General features: G+C 40.3%; 1 protein-coding gene across 9 annotated transcripts in view; it reads right to left on the minus strand.

Annotated features, from left to right (window-relative positions):
* The window catches only part of LOC134211756 (F-actin-uncapping protein LRRC16A), a 190,551-nt gene that overhangs the window by 170,002 nt on the left and 3,416 nt on the right, over nucleotides 1-17,133 (minus strand). For all 9 annotated transcript variants that reach the window (XR_009979086.1, XR_009979085.1, XM_062688948.1 and 6 more), the window contains exons 2-4: nucleotides 14,213-14,310; nucleotides 14,106-14,156; nucleotides 13,914-14,042 (exon numbers count right to left, since the gene is read on the minus strand). Coding sequence is in view for 7 of the 9 variants with exons in the window: in XM_062688948.1 (XP_062544932.1) it covers nucleotides 13,914-14,042; nucleotides 14,106-14,156; nucleotides 14,213-14,310 (278 nt within the window). In the remaining 2 variants the exon portion in view is untranslated. The remainder of the gene's footprint in view (nucleotides 1-13,913; nucleotides 14,043-14,105; nucleotides 14,157-14,212; nucleotides 14,311-17,133) is intronic.

Consider the following 17,133-nt stretch of genomic DNA (forward strand, 5'->3'; position numbering starts at 1 on the left):
TAATTAGCGTTTTGTAGATTGTCAGTTTGGTACGGCGGCGAACTCTATTCGATCGGAGCGTCTTGCGGAGTCCAAAGTACGTACGATTTCCAGCCACTATGCGTCTCCGAATTTCTCTGCTGGTGTCATTTTCGGCAGTTACCAGTGAGCCCAAGTACACAAATTCTTCTACCACCTCGATTTCGTCACCACCGATGCAAACTCGCGGTGGGTGGCTCACATCGTCTTCTCTTGAACCTCTTCCTATCATGTACTTCGTCTTCGACGTGTTGATGACTAGTCCGATCCGCTTAGCTTCCCTCTTCAGTCTGATGTAGGCTTCCTCCATCTTCTCAAAGTTACGTGCCATAATATCTATGTCGTCGGCGAAACCAAATAGCTGGACGGACTTATTGAAAATTGTACCACTCGTGTTAATCCCTGCTCTTCGTATTACCCTTCCAAAGCGATGTTGAATAGCAAACACGAAAGACCATCACCTTGCCGTAACCCTCTGCGGGTTTCGAAGGGACTCGAGAATGCCCCTGAAACTCGAACTACGCACATCACCCAATCCATCGTCGCTTTGATCAACCGTGTCAGTTTATCCGGAAAACCGTGTTCGTGCATTAGCTGCCATAGCTGGTCCCGATCGATTGTGTCATATGCGGCTTTGAAGTCGATGAATAGATGATGTGTGGGCACGTTGTATTCGCGGCACTTCTGCAGTACTTGGCGAATGGCGAACACCTGGTCCGTGGTGGAGCGTTCGCCCATAAAACCCGCCTGGTACTGCCCCACGAACTCCCTTGCAGTTGGTGCTAGTCGACGGCATAAAATTTGGGAGAGTACCTTGTAGGCGGCGTTCAGCAATGTGATTGCGCGGTAGTTGCTACAATCCAGCTTATCGCCCTTTTTGTAGATGGGACTCGCGACACCTTCCATCCACTCCTGCGGCAAAACTTCCTCCTCCCAAATCTTGGTAATGACCCAGTGCAGCGCTCTAGCCAGTGCCTCACCACCGTGTTTAAATAGCTCTCCTGGTAGTTGGTCAACCCCAGGGGCTTTGTTGTTCTTCAGCCGGCCAATCTCCTCCTGGATTTCCTGGAGATCCGGAGCCGGTAGAATTATGTCCTGCGCGCGTTCTCCCAGGTCCATCACCATACCGCCATCTTCGTCTGCCACATCGCCATTCAGGTGTTCTTCGTAGTGCTGCCGCCACCTTTGGATCACCTCAGGCTCGTTCGTAAGAAGGTTCCCGTTTATGTCCTTACACATATCAGGCTGTGGCACGTGGCCCTTACGTGAACGGTTTAACTTCTCATAGAACTTTCGTGTGTTATTAGCGCGGTACAGTTGCTCCGTTTCTTCACGGTCTCGATCTTCCTGCTGGCGCTTTTTCCTCCGGAAAATCGAGTTTTGTCTGTTCCGCGCCTGTTTATATCGTGCCTCGTTCGCCCTCGTGCGGTGTTGCAGCAATCTCGCCCATGCTGCATTCTTCTCTTCCACTAACTGCTCACAACTTCCACTAACCGTTCCAAGTGCAGCGGTTGCGGTGCTACCAATGGCGGATCGAATATCTCTCCAGCCATCTTCAAGAGACGCTGCGCCTAGCTGCTCTTCCGTTGGAAGTGCCACTTCCAGCTGCTGCGCGTATTCTTGGGCTAGTCTACCATCTTGTAGCCGCCCAATGTTAAGCCGCGGCGTCCGACTTCGACGCGTGTTGTACACCGTCGAGAGTTTTGAGCGCAGGCATACTGCAACGAGGTAGTGGTCGGATTCAATATTCGCACTGCGGTAAGTGCGGACGTTCGTGATGTCGGAGAAGAATTTACCGTCGATTAGAACGTGGTCGATTTGGTTTTCCGTTTCTTGGTTAGGTGATCTCCATGTGGCCTTGTGGATATTTTTGCGGGGAAAGAAGGTGCTTCGGACTACCATTCCGCGGGAGGCTGCGAAGTTTATGCATCGTTGGCCGTTGTCATTCGATACGGTGTGCAGACTATCCGGTCCGATGACCGGTCTATACATTTCCTCCCTTCCTACCTGTGCGTTCATGTCACCGATGACGATTTTAACGTCCCGCAGTGGGCATCCATCGTATGTCTGCTCCAGCTGTGCGTAGAACGCTTCTTTCTCGTCGTCAGGTCTCCCTTCGTGTGGGCAGTGCACGTTGATGATGCTATAGTTGAAGAAACGGCCTTTAATCCTCAGCTTGCACATCCTTGCGTTGATTGGCTGCCACCCAATCACGCGTTGGCGCATCTTACCCAGCACTATGAAGCCGGTTCCCAGCTCGTTGGTGGTGCCACAGCTTTGGTAGAAGGTAGCCGCTCGATGCCCGCTTTTCCACACTTTCTGTCCTGTCCAGCAAATCTCCTGCAGCGCCACGACGTCGAAGTTGCGGGGATGTAATTCATCGTAGATCATCCTGTCGCAACCTGCGAAACCTAGCGACTTGCAATTCCATGTTCCAAGCTTCCAATCGTGATCCTGTATTCGTCGCCTGGGTCTTTGCCGATTATATCGAGTCGCATTATCTCTTATATTGTTCGTAATGATTGGTTTTCTAGGCGGCTTATTGGGCCAGCGCAAACCTCCTGTCTCGTCGGAGGGCCGTCGTGTCAGGGCTGTTTAGCGTCCCACCTAACACCAGGACTTGGGCTTGTGCGCTTTGAGCGGCACACGGTCGCTTTGGTGGGGCCTACTTGCGGATACATGCAGCTTTTTATAGAGGTTTAACAGGGCCCACTGTCAAACCACACCACATCCTAGGCCAGCCCCACAACTCGCAGATGGCCTGGGGAGGGATCGTCAAGCCCTTGGACATAGTCCCTGCTGCCCGTACTTCAAAAGATAATGCAATTGAATTCGAGAAAGACAGAAAATTTATGGTTTTAGCAATTTAAGAATCTGTGGCAATTGATATTGGCGAAATCGAGGAAGCTTCACGAGATGTCCCAGAAAGAACTGCCGTTAGAGAATGTCTTCGATCAGGACATTGGAAGAATCCATTGACAAAGCATTTCGAGCCCTTCCAGAATGAATTGGGTTTCATTGGGGACACCTTGATTCGAGGTAATAAATGAGTTGTTCCTAAAAATTTGAGAAATCGAATGTTGAATCTGGCACATGAAGGTCATCCTGGAGAATCGATTATGAAACGACGTATACGAGAACGAGCATGGTGGCCTTCTATGGACCGAGAAAGGAAAGAATGTTGCGCGTCTTGTGAAGGTTGTCAATTAGTAGGGCTACCGAGTAGACCTGTACCAATGAGTAGAAGAGAGTTGCCTGTAAAACCGTGGATTGATCTCGCCATTGATTGTATGGCTCCACTCTCATCCGGTGAGTATCTACTAGTTATAATAGATTACTTTAGTAGATATAAAGAAGTTGAAATTGTGACCCGCATAACGGCCTCTGACACAATTGACCGGCTTAGTAGGATCTTCACTCGCTTAGGTTATCCTAGGACCATTACACTCGACAATGCAAAACAATTCATCGGAAGAGAATTTGAAAACTTTTGTAAAATACATGGCATCATTCTTAATCATTCTGCTCCGTATTGGCCTCAAGAAAATGGCCTAGTGGAAAGGCAAAACAAGGCATTACTTAAACGACTGCAGATAAGTCACGGTCTTGGGAAAGATTGGAAACGGGATCTGAAAGATTATTTAGTTATGTATTACACGACACCACACTCTACAACTGGTAAAACGCCAACGGAACTATGTTATGGAAGAATTATAAGATCCAAATTACCAGCTCTTGAAGATATCGAATTCAGTCCACCAGCAACCGACTATCGAGACACAGATTTTTTGAACAAACAAAAAGGAAAGGAACGCGAGGACATCAAACGTCGTGCCAAACCCTCGGACATCAATGAAGGATATACTGTTCTCATGAGAAATCTTACGCCGAAAAATAAACTGTCAACTACATTTAACAAAAATAAGTATACGGTCGTGAACAAATCTGGTCCTAGAGCAACGGTAGAAGACATGGATTCCAGCATGAGGTATGAAAGGAATGTAGCTCATCTAAAAAAGATTGTCCCTACAGCAACAAATGCACCAGAAGTACGCGAAGAGGATAATGACACAAACAGGTCGATTTGCGAAGAGGAAAATTTTGCTGGATTCCCCTCTGAAGAAAATGGAGGACTAATGCCAGGCTTTACACCTGGTGAAGGGTTGCAATTCAGACAAAAAAGAGTACCAGTTGATACAGAGATTTTGTAATGTAAGTTAATAAATAACAATAATATAAAAAGGGAGATGTGCTATGCCTTGTATAGAATCGGGGTAGTAGGCTATGATTTGTTGTGTAGACTAAAAGGCAGAATGAAATATAATATTGAAAGTGTAAGACGTGTTCTTGTATCATTAACGGTTCCATCCGAATCCATCCTAATTCAAATTTACTTTAGTGATCTGCAAGGAGGTCACCACAAGTCCCATTTGTAAAAAAGTGAAAACGATAAAATCGCTTGCAAAAGTTTAGCATGTTTTCTCTACTATTTATGTTTTTAGACTGATTTGATATAAAATAGCCATGCTATGATACAGAATTAATGGTTTTCTAGTAGAAACATTGTTAAAACTATTGATAACAATCATTTTTCCAATAGTAATTTGAGTGTGACTGACATGCGGTTACATTCTTCACCCACGCGAAAAGTAACCGCAAATCAGTCACATTGTGAAGACGATACCCAAAAGATATTTTAGTTACCAGATAAAGATTGTCTTTATCTCGTAACTAAATTATCTTTTCGATACCCTCATTGCATCGTTCGTTCGTAGCAGCGCAATTAATCTAAGTAGGGGACAGTGGGGCAAGATGGCCACCCTAAGTGGTAACCCTTGTAACACTCCTTCGAATTCTGCTGATTTTTCCATGAAACACCTTTTTGATGACCCGTCTTTGACATAAGTATCAATAAACACTGAATAATGACGTTACAGTATCTTAAAATCTGGTTTAAAAAAAGGTATTTTATTGATGCCTATATTTATCATCGATATGACCACCCCCTCGCGGCAAGACGAGCAAGGACCAAACATTATTTCAAAAGTGTGCTGAATTTATTTAGAACAGGGGACATATTTCTTGCACTTCTAGGGATTATGTTCCAATGATGTTTCGCTTGAAAATGTCGTATTCCATGTTGATTTGTTGACCACCAGTGATCAACTGGTTCCAAGCTTTTTTACAATGCAATTGCAATACTCTCGACGGAAGTGAGCCGATGAATCAATGCAATCTATTGACGAAAAATCAAATGAAACAGATTCAAAGTGATTAATTCCTTCTGCAAGACACGCCGAAAAGACAGGCTGCCTCCGAAGGAATATCAGAAAAGAGGAAAACTTCTTTGCTGGACGTTATTTTACCGCTCGTCAAAAGTGATAGTAAATCATACTGGATGAAATTGCCAGAACAGTAAACCTACAGAAATGCTTCAAAAATGCTATCAAAAATAATTTTTTAACCTCGATATTATTAACCATTGTCATTTCTGAAGAAATATAACTAAACAAACAAGTTATAATGTCTTATTGCAATTTATTTTATGATATTTTCATTGTTTTTACTAATGGGACTGACTTGCGGTTACTTTTCGTTATGGGACAATTCGACTTGGAATGGATTTTCAATTTTCTAGAACAAACTTCCCGTTCTGATTAGCATAGCTAAATATATATACAAAAAGAAAGTGAATCACGGTTCTAACTCAAAATTGATTAAAATGCAGATGGGACTGACTTGCGATTCACGGCAGTGATTATGTCTCAAATTTTTAAAGTGTGGAATTGTGAATCAAATTTAGGGTATTTGTTCCCATATTAATAACAGCCCGTATATTAATCTCAACCGTCGATAAACCAAATAAAAAATCAATTTATTAACAATTTCTCACATCGTATGTACACAATAATGGATGGAACACATTCTTGAATGTTTGAAATATTATTCAAGATTTTGTTTAAGTAATGTTTCAATTCACAAGAATCAAATTAATAAAAGATAAAATTATAAAGCACTTTTATTTTCATTTTCCTACCTCTGAACTGATGGGTTGATGCACTGCTCGTTGGCTACTAGCAGATTCATCTGTTTTCACGCCGTTGTTTCCCACTCAATTTTAAGCTTTAACAATTCTATCCCTTCAAAATTCACTTCACAGCACATAAAGCACATCACATTTTCACTATGAATATAATTATATTTTAAAAACCAACGCGATTTCCTATAGTTTGATATAGGTTTATTTCGAACAACGTTTAAATTATTCTTGTCCGTATTCCAAACTGTTTACATGGCTTGCAGTACTCTCAAGGGTTGCCAACATAGATTTTTATTTCAAGGCGCTTGAATGAACTTTCACTGTGAAATTCAACTCTTATGTTTGTAAAATAAATTATATCGAAAAGATAAATTATGACAAACACAAAATTGTGCTGATAAGATGGAAAACTGCAACAAAAACAGCAATTTTGTAATTATATTTAAACTCAAATACAAAACATTGAAGAATTCGGCATCACTGCAATCATATCAATACACATACACACAAGTAATAGTGTGCGTATTTTATGTTGGAAACAGTATTATTGTTATAGGTACAGGCATAGGATTAACTGTTTTTGAATGTTATTGAAATAGGAGCATGGCGGTGATGATGTTTTTTAGCAAAATACTTCTATAATGTGATGAAAATTTTATTTTTGAAACTACCAAATTGTTTTCAATTAAAAATTACATGAGCCGTTCATAATTATTCTCATGTTCTTGATTATTGGGCGAGAAATCAATGCATTTCATATGCGCATTGCCTTATTGTTATTGATATAGGAACAGATACCCTACATCATCAGAATTTCTTGGTGCATTTTGAGTATATCAAGACACACTAATTTTGAATTTTCATTGAATACAGAGATTGCTGCACTTTTTTCGACGTAAACTACGTATAAGAGGGAGACTCGGATACAGGGTATAAAATGAAAATTTCAATCATGTAAGATTCGTAACATTAATAGGTCCTTTATCTTTCAATGGATCAGTAATACGAAGATCAGGGATTAACACGAGTGGTACAATTTTTAATAAGTCCGTCCAGCTATTTGGCTTCGCCGACGACATAGATATTATGGGAGAGAAGCAAAGCGGATCGGACTAGTCATCAACACGTCGAAGACGAAGTACATGATAGAGAGAGGTTCAAGAGAAGACAATGTGAGCCACCCACTGCGAGTTTGCATCGGTGGTGACGAAATCGAGGTGGTAGAAGAATGTGTGTACTTGGGCTCACTGGTTATTGCCGAAAATGATATCAGCAGAGAAAGTCGGAGACGCATAGTGGCTGGAAATCGTACGTACTTTGGACTCCGCAAGATCGCATAGAATTCGCCGCCGTACCAAACTGACAATCTACAAAACGCTCATTAGACCGGTAGTCCTCTACGGACACGAGAGCTGGACGATGCTCGTGGAGGACCAACGCGCACTTGAAGTTTTCGAAAGAAAAGTGCTGCGTACCATCTATGGTGGGGTGCAGATGGCGGACGGTACGTGGAGGAGGCGACTGAACCACGAGTTGCATGAGCTGCTGGGAGAACCATCCATCGTTCACACCGCGAAAATCGGACGACTGCGGTGGGCCGGGCACGTAGCCAGAATGTCGGACAGTAACCCGGTGAAAATGGTTCTCAACAACGATCCGACGGGCATAAGAAGGTGAGGTGTGCAGCGGGCAAGGTGGATCGATCAGGTGGAAGATGACTTGCGGACCATCCGTAGACTGCGTGGTTGGCGACGTGTAGACATGGACCGAGCCGAATGAAGAAGACTCTTATATACCGCACTGGCCACTTCGGTTTTAGTCTAAATAAATAAATAAAAATCTTTCAATGGATTTTAACGATTTATATATCAATCGATTCGCAAACTCTCCACCAATTTGCCTATACCATTGAAATTTTTGAGTATCATTGCTAAATTATTGAAAATTTTAGTTCTTTCATGTAGCGCGTTCCAATCCTTGGTAATTGCCTATTTTTAGGGTATTATCAATTGTTGAACTGGGGTGTATGGATGGGGTGACCCAGCTGCCACGTAGGAATAGGCGATACCGATACGATATATCGGAAATCGATATTTTCGCTCCGAATAATCGATATTTTGTATCGATTTTTTTATGTTCGATATTTGACCGTATCGATTTTTTGTAGCTGATATTGGATTTCGATGTTTTTAATTTAAGAGACATTACATCCGTAATACAAAAAAGTGGAAAATTTAACAACAGCGAAACTTTGATGTGTGATTCAATGATTTGAAATGGAAAACCTATAGGTAGTTTCCATTTTATTTTTTGCTCGTGCTTTTAATTTTTCGGACGTATCGATATATCGGTATCGATATTTTTCCGAAAAACGCTCATTCCTAGCTGCTAAACAGTGGGGTCCCTACTAGAAATATTATAAATTCAGTAGAAAATCGAATTATAGCCGCTATTGAAATTGAATTTTTCTCACAATCCATACGTTAAACCTAATTTCGGAAGTAGTGCGCTGTATAGCACATCACCAAATGAAAACAGCGCACCACTTCCGAAGTTAGGTTTAACGTACGAATTGTGAAAAAATCCAACTTTGTTAGCGGCTATAATTCGGATTTGCACTGAATTGATAATACTAGAATAAAAGATCGGCGAAGACGCCATCTTGTTTCCAATCCAACCGTCAAAAGCGATTCCATTTCAACTTGTTTACTGTTTGCATCCATAAGAGCAAGATTACCGGACGCGAGTATTAGCCGTTTGGCAGCGCAGTATCATTACTTGACACTTTACCGGTCGCTACTAAACGCGCTGCTATACAATAGCGCGTCTGACAAGTGACCAAATTTGGTAGCGCGGTAAGAGCGCTGCTATTTTATAAACTGTAAACTGTCAAACGTTACCGGTACGGAATACAGCAACCAAATTGAGAGCCGAAAATATTGACCGATACGGAAACGAGTGACGAAACTAAAATTAAAATACTCGCGACCGATAATGACACTCTAAGGCTGTGAACCATTCCACCGATTCGTTTAACTTTTAGTTAAAATTTGTCAGTTCGATGGTTATTTCGCCGTGGTTAAAAATAACCCTGCTCCGGAGCATGGCACTGAGGAAAATGGACGTATGATTTTCAATCAAACGCCTTATGAAAATTTGCCACAAGGAATCGGTATGAATTTCAATATGTTGCCTTATGAATGATGATTTTCATTTTAAAAAAAGTGAAGTGCGGCAGACTGGATTCGAACCATGGACATCAGGGTTGGGAGGCCGGTATGTAGACCACACGCCCATCGACGCTTGAATAGCCGGGAAGGTAACTGCGTATTTGTATTTGTATTTGTATTTATTGATTACATTCAACTGATCGTATAGATCTTATTGAACTACTTAAACTAGATAGGCAACAACAGACGGCATTTAAAACTCACAACTGCACAATAGAAAACAGCAAAATTATATATACTACTAACAAAACTTCAAAATCTTTGATAACAGACAAACTATGATTACAAACATTATTCATCTTACTTTCGACAAAACAAAGTTAAAATTCGATAAACAATCTTGAACTATGAACTAACAAAAATCAGCTATAAATAAGGTTTCCACGTTGAATTCAAGTCACATATAAATTCCCTATATTTTATTTCGTTTGGCCAAATTGAGCCCTTTAATGCAAGCGATTTTAATTTAACGTCCAATTCAATTTTGAATGAAATGTAGTCTACTTTAGCAACATGTTTCCATTTCGGTAGAAGCACCTTAATTTTATCACAAGTCAATAGTGGAATTCCTAGCGTGCGTGATATCAATACATTTACATCATTTACTGTCGCACTTCTGTCAATGTTCGATAGATAAAGTGAGAATGTTTCACTTCTGTTTTCAACTGGTTGCAATGGGCAGCTATCAATTTCACCAGAGATGTGAGAATTCGGTAAACTAACTGGCGTAGAATGTAGACAGGGAGCGATCGGTTCGGGTTGTTTAACGACGCTTGCAAGTGTTTCCACGATGTTCGCAACGGTTTGTTTCAGATCGTCTATCTCGTCCTTCATTGATTGCGATGGTTCGGTGCAGGCAGCGACATCAATTTGCGTACTATCACGTTCCTTGCAAAACACATCCATGCACTTGTCGCACATCCAGATAATATTGCGGGATAATACACACAGCGCTGCTTCGGAAACACCAACACATCTTGCGTGGAATACTTTGGCGCACTTTCCTTCACACACCGTACGGTCATCGTAATTGTTGATGAGCTGATTGCATTTCGCACAATGGTTTGACATTATAATTTATTCGGATTACTAAAGCAGCCGAAATACCGTAATCGATTTTTATGCACCGTTGTAAAATGTTACAAATCGCTTTCGAATGCACAACCGTATTACACCTTTTAGACAAATATATGACGTACAAATTAGCGTTCAGAAACGGAGCGGGTAACAACACCTTCGTTCTCGATAATAGAGGTAATAAGAAGCACTGCTGGTGAAATAATCGGTCGAAGATTCATAAGGCGCCAGTTATGAATTTCGATAGTCCAGTTCGCTGAGTGGGTTAGATTTGACAGTTCGATAGTTAAACTTTGTTCGTGAGAAAATTGGCGCCAAATCCATTCCGTTCCGAATAACTATCAATCTGTCAAAACTCAAATGGGTCGGCTTCGGAGTAAAATTTTAACCACGATGGGAAAATAACCATCGAAGTGTCAAATTTTAACTAAAAGTTAAACGAATCGGTGGAATGGTTCACAGCCTAAGAAGCAAGCAAAAAGTTCAAGTGTGGCCAGTATCATTGTAGATGATGCCGATAGACATACTTCTGGAGGAAGATGTGGAGTGCTCCAACGACAGGGACTCGGTGCAAGTGCGACGTGTCAAGAGAGCAGCCTCGTTGCTCAAATGACAAAGTGCATGGGACACTGCAGCCAAAGATCGTTGGACCCACAGATTGATTCCGGAGGTATCGAATTGGATTAGTAGAAAGCATGGTCAGGTCAACTTCCACCTAACACAGGTGTTGTCTGAACATGGCTGCTTTCAAAAGTTCCTGCATAGGTTCGGGTTCTCATATTCTGCGGAGTGCCCGGAATGTGTAGGTGAGGAAGAATCGGCAGAGCATGTGATGTTTGCATGCCCGCAATTCGATGTTGAACGTAATGCCATGCTGCTTTTCAGCGGACAACCTCGTTGAGAGGAAGTGTCGGGAAGAGGTTTTGTGGAATGCGGTGAACACAGCGTCTCAACAGATTATGTCGAAACTACAGCGATGGTGGCGTCTTGAACAAAACCAGCAGCTGCAGTAGAGACTACTGTGATGCAGTTATTTTGTGATAAGGTTGCTGCTCATTGCAACATAGGCGAGGAGCTTCCTTATAAGATCATTTCAAATCCTGCCGCATACGGTAAGTTTATATAATAAACATGAAGAAAATGGGAAGTTTTGCGAATTATGTATTATATTATTGAAGGAAAATGTTTTGCTATCACCATTTCCGCAACCATCCACAGAAAGGTGGAAGAGACTTTTCCCGAGCTTCCCTCGGATCAAAACCTTTCGAACGGATGCCGCTGCTGCCGTCGTGAAATCCACAGGACCTTACTACTAAAGGACACATAGAATGGTTTGTCTTCTGCTGCAGCGCAAATTAAGAAGGAATTCCGGATTAAGCATTACACCTCAAAATTCTAACGTTAGGCAGTCATTTTCTCACTCGTATGAATTCTCCGGAAAATTGATTTTATGAAAAAATAACGATGTACGTCATCGATAATAAAAAATCTTACTAAAGATCTGTTTGTTTACTCTTTAATTATACCCGCCTCACCCACAGTAAACCGTAATATAAATTCGCAGTTAAATTTACTATGTGCAACACTGCAGAACGTAGTAGAATTGACAATAACACAGTTTAATCTATTACTTCTCTTCTCTGGATATTGCATGGTAAAATTTACAACATACACAGTTGGAGTAAATATGAGTTGCGTTCTGCACAAATCGGGACCAATTTGCGATTTGGGCGTAACTTATTTTGTAAACAAACATTGGAAGGGGAATTCCTGCTAAAACAAGCATTTTATGAGGAAACTACGGTATGGATCCGACAGATTAGGCTTTCCTCTACTGGATAAGGGAATTAGTTTGGGATGAAAACGCTTGCATTCTCCGGAATGCATAAATCAATGTTTGTTTACAAAATAAGCTACGCCCAAATCGCAAAGCAGTCAAATGTTTTTAATTTTACCCTGAATATGGTAGACGTTACTATGCCGTTGTTTTACTGAAACTACGAAGTCACTTAGCCACTAAAATCATATTTTCAAGTTCAATCAAAGTTAATTGCCTATATTCGACTTGAACATTCATTTAAAATGTTCTGAAAACTCATATGTGAATATGTACATTATGTTGAAGATATTGATTTGAAAAATGTATTGAAGGTATCCACTTTCCCTTCGATCGGACTCGAACCCACGACCTTCAGTACGCTAGAGTGGTGATTTAACCAACTAAGCTACGAAGGACCTCCGTCGGCCTTCGCAACCTAGCGGCTACTGAATGAGCTCGAGATTCCCAAATTGGACGCATAGTCAAATCACAATCATTTTCGATCACGAATTTCTGGGTTTGAAAACACTGTGCAGCGATTCCCTCAGCACCAGCCAGGAAGTTAAGGTACCTTACATAAGGGTACCACAGTCTGGTGCCTCACTGCCCAGGTTGTCCTTATTCATTATAGTAGTTTCTTCGTCCTACACAAGAGAGCACTACATACGCCAAGCCAAATGGGAGGTGACCGGCACCCTGTTGCTCAGTAATCTGCAACTTTATAGGAGCAAATGTGTACCTATCTCGTACACTACCAAAAATCCACACATTTTTATTGGCAAAAGTTCATAGATTTAAGTTATGATGTATTATATAAGCGAACACATAACCATTCTTCACGCAAAACAACTTATAAAATATATATACAAATAAACTTCATGTGTGGTCACGAATAAGCAATAATTTGATTTATGTGTGGATCCATATCGATTATATCAGGATGGCGCTATTGCAAAAATTTATAATCGCGACACATATATAATTTATAGTTATTTTTAGCAGTGTATTAATGAAAATTGATAATAAAAAACCCTGATTAATCCACCTAGCGGTGTTGGTGCCTTTCTCGTGCAAAAAAATACTGAAAACATTTGTGAGTACTTTTTAGCGTGTTTGCGCATAGAAAATAGTATTTTGGCCATAACTTCTGATCCCATAGTCCAATCTGGCCATTTTTCAATAGCAAACGATGGATTCCCCGTCGAATGGAACTTGTTGCGAGTAATTCGGCCAATGCTAAGTTCCAAAAAATGCGTCTACAAAATTTTGTACACATACACACAAACAGACATCACCTCAATTCGTCGAGCTGAATCGATTGGTATATAACACTATGGGTCTCCGAGCCTTCTATCGAAAGTTTGGTTTTGGAGTGATCATATAGCCTTTACGTATACTTAGTAATACGAGAAAGGCAAAAAATAGGATCACTCTACTGGTCAACAACACTAGTAGATAGTTCCTTCAATGTGAACAAATTCTTCTGAATACTTTAGACATCATATATGTCTATTGAATCCTGATGGCTAGCGAAGCATAAATCCAAAAAGCGATTATTTTCATTGCCAATGGAATTCCGTATGTCACGTGACTGAGCTGTGCTGTAACGTATGAGAATCTTGGTAGCTCTAATTTGAGAAATTTTTCTACCGCTTTCAACTGTATACATGAAATTAATTGTTTGATTATTTTCAACTATGTATTACTTTCAGTATAAAGAGCAACTTACCGAACTGAAGCTGCCTGCATCCCCGATGGTACAAAAACTGAAATGTTTTTCATTCGTTGTTATTGAGAAATGCGTTGGTTTTTTGCTTTCTATGAATTGTATATCAAGATAATGAAAGTGGCAATCAATCTGGAAGAAAAAAGAAATAAATTATGAACAAAAAGCATCCCATATTATTATGCTTTAACCAACCCTTGTAGGTACTTTCGCTGTTAGTAGATACATCCGAACTGGGGTAAAAACCTTTAAAAAAAATGAATTAAAATATGTTATTGAAAATAAGTAGAATCAAAACTTACCAAAACTCTGTTTTCTGTTTTATCATTTTTAGTTTCCAGTTTTACCATATATTTAACCAAAATTTTTGTATGTCGTCCGAGTAATACTTTAATGCTGTCTGTAATAAGGAATACGTTTAAAGTTATTTAATATTTTAACATTAGCATAGCATTGAGCAATTTGCATAAATTCATAGGTGGTGCAAGCCGGGGGGTCGTTCAAAAATTACGTCCAAGGTTTGAGGGGGGGAGGGGGTCCGAATTTTGTGACAGTTTGTGACAGGGGGAGGGAGGGGGGTTCGTCTTATGTGACGTCCACCCTCGAAAAAAATGTTAAAGCATTTTAGGAACAATTTGCATTTTAAAAACATATATTCAAACTGTTAGTAAGGGACATAGCTCACTATGCTATTGTAAAAATAGTGCACGAAAAAGAAAAACTAAAAAAATCGCCAAAATAAAAATGACATATGTACGTACAGGGGGAGGGGGGGGGTCAGTGATTTGTGACAGTTTGTGACATGAGGGGGGGAGGGGGGTTGAAAATGTCAAAAAACGATGGACGTAATTTTTGAACGATCCCCGGGCCTAATCTCACTTTCTCTTAGAAGGAATAGGAATAGAATACATTTCTCAATAGTCTATATCTGCCCTGGTCACGTTCTTGCAAATGCTGAGGAAAGGAAAGGATGGTTAGTTGCACACTCACTTAAGAAAGATGCAGAGAACTCTGCGGCCTCTCATATGTGCCACGGGAGGTTTTGGAATTGTTAGTGTGGAAGGATATAACAGTAGGAGTCGTTTCGGTAGAACGTAAAACACAGAACTAAGATGATAGAAATACAAAGTAGGAAAGAAACGAGCCTGAAATTGAACCCACGGCCTCTTGTTTATAAGACAGACGCGGTATCCACTAAAAGTGTAACTTACTTTTTTTGCAATAAGTTTAGTTCCATAATTCAGATTGAAACAAGAGGTCAGAAACGTTTTACCTCTCTCGTACAACAAAGTTGTACCGAAAAGCCGTAATTTTACTCCAAATACAATCTTTTAATAAAAGGCATTCAAACCCATAATAAAAAAATGTCCATATAAATTCCTCAGGTAAATTTAGAAGAAAAAAAAACAGATTAATCCACCTAGCGGTGATGGAGCCTTTCTCGTGTGTTATAAAAATAGTATTTTGAGCCCATAGTCCGATATGACAAATTTTCAATGGGAAACAATGGGAAAGGATTCCGCGTCGAATGCAATCTGTTACGAGTAAATCGTTTTTGGTATAAAAAATGTATTTTGGCCATAACTTTTGAGCCCAATATGGCCAATTTTCAATACGAAATAATGGGACAGGATTTTGTGTCGAATGCAAATCGAGCAAATTGATTAAGGATAAGTGCCTGAAAAATGAGTGAGAAAATTTGCGCACACATATACACACACACAGACATCACCTCAATTCGTCGAGCTGAATCGATCGGTATATAGCACTATGGGTCTCCGGGCATCCCATAAAAAGTTTGTTTTTGGAGCGAACCTTTACGTATAGGAGGCAAAAAAACTGTTAAAATTTTGGAGAATTCCTTGTATTTTTTGTTTTTTCGTGTTTTGGAATTTGTTGTTTGGCCAATATTAAAAAGCTACTTCTAGGCTGCATTTCGCGTCGATTGCAACTTGTTGCGAGCGAATTGGATAAAGGGCTGTCCATATACCACGTGGACAGTTTGTGGGGGAGGGTGTGTATGGCAAATGTCCACGATCCATAACTTTTTTTTAAATGAGCGGTTGTCCACGCTGGGGGATGGGGTATCTAAATTTAACCCAAACCTGTACACGTGGTATATGGACAGCCCCTAACGCTAAGTACCGAAAAGTATGTGTGTGTGTGTATGTATCACATTTTTGTACACATACACATACATATACAGACATCAGCTCAATTCGTCGAGCTGAGCCGATTTGTATGTAACACTATGGGTCTCCGAGTCTTCTATCAAAAGTTCGGTTTTGGCGTGATCCTATGTCCTTTACGTATTCCTCAATATACGAGAAAGGCAAATAATAATAAAATAAATATGTAGTAATATCATAGCAAATAAGGGGATATTCACAAACTACGTAATGCTGTAGGGGGCAAGACGTGAGAGGAGAAAGTGCGGGTCTAAAATCACCAAATTAAGCGCTACGTAATTTGTGAACGAACACCTGTCTCATTAAATTATTAACTCTTTCCTTTCCATGGTAGCTGTGTAAAGCTCCAGCAAATTGTGCACCTTCCAACGTTCATCGAATTATTTCAACAACAAAAGGCAGTTTTTGGCACAACTTTATGGTTTCATTAGACTGCAAATATAATCAATTTTGTGTAAAAATAGTGAAACTATTGAAAACAATCGTGTAACTATTTTTTTTTTGTTTTACACTAATTTTAGCTATGCCAAATAACTTTTCTTCTAGCATTTTTTTTCATAGGTGATACCTTTATAATGAAAGCTCTGAAAAAAAACGTGGGAAAGAGAGGGTTAATCAAATTTCAAATCAAATCGAATTTTCGCTAATCAAACCTAAAAGTGACCTCGGGCTGGAGCTACCCAGCACACTTAGCAAGACCAATAATTGTGTCAATAAGACATCTATTAAAAATGATTCAATACCTGTCAAAAGAAATCTTGCTCTGCGAGCAGGGTTATTCGAAGAGCATATTATCACTAGAAATACTAGAATAAGAGATCGGCGAAGACGCCATCTTGTTTCCAATCGAACCGTCAAAAGCGGTTCCATTTCGACTTGTTTACTTTTTGCATCCATAAGAAGCAAGCAAAAAGTTCAAGTGCTGCCAGTATTGTTTTCACGATTTCATGCATTTTCATACGTTGCCATTTCGACAGTTTTTCACTCCGCCGGTCTCTGGTTATAGGGTTGCTAATTATCACTAGCTTTATGTA

This window comes from Armigeres subalbatus, chromosome 2 (genome assembly GCF_024139115.2).
Source record: "Armigeres subalbatus isolate Guangzhou_Male chromosome 2, GZ_Asu_2, whole genome shotgun sequence".
Taxonomy (NCBI): Eukaryota; Metazoa; Arthropoda; class Insecta; order Diptera; family Culicidae; genus Armigeres; species Armigeres subalbatus.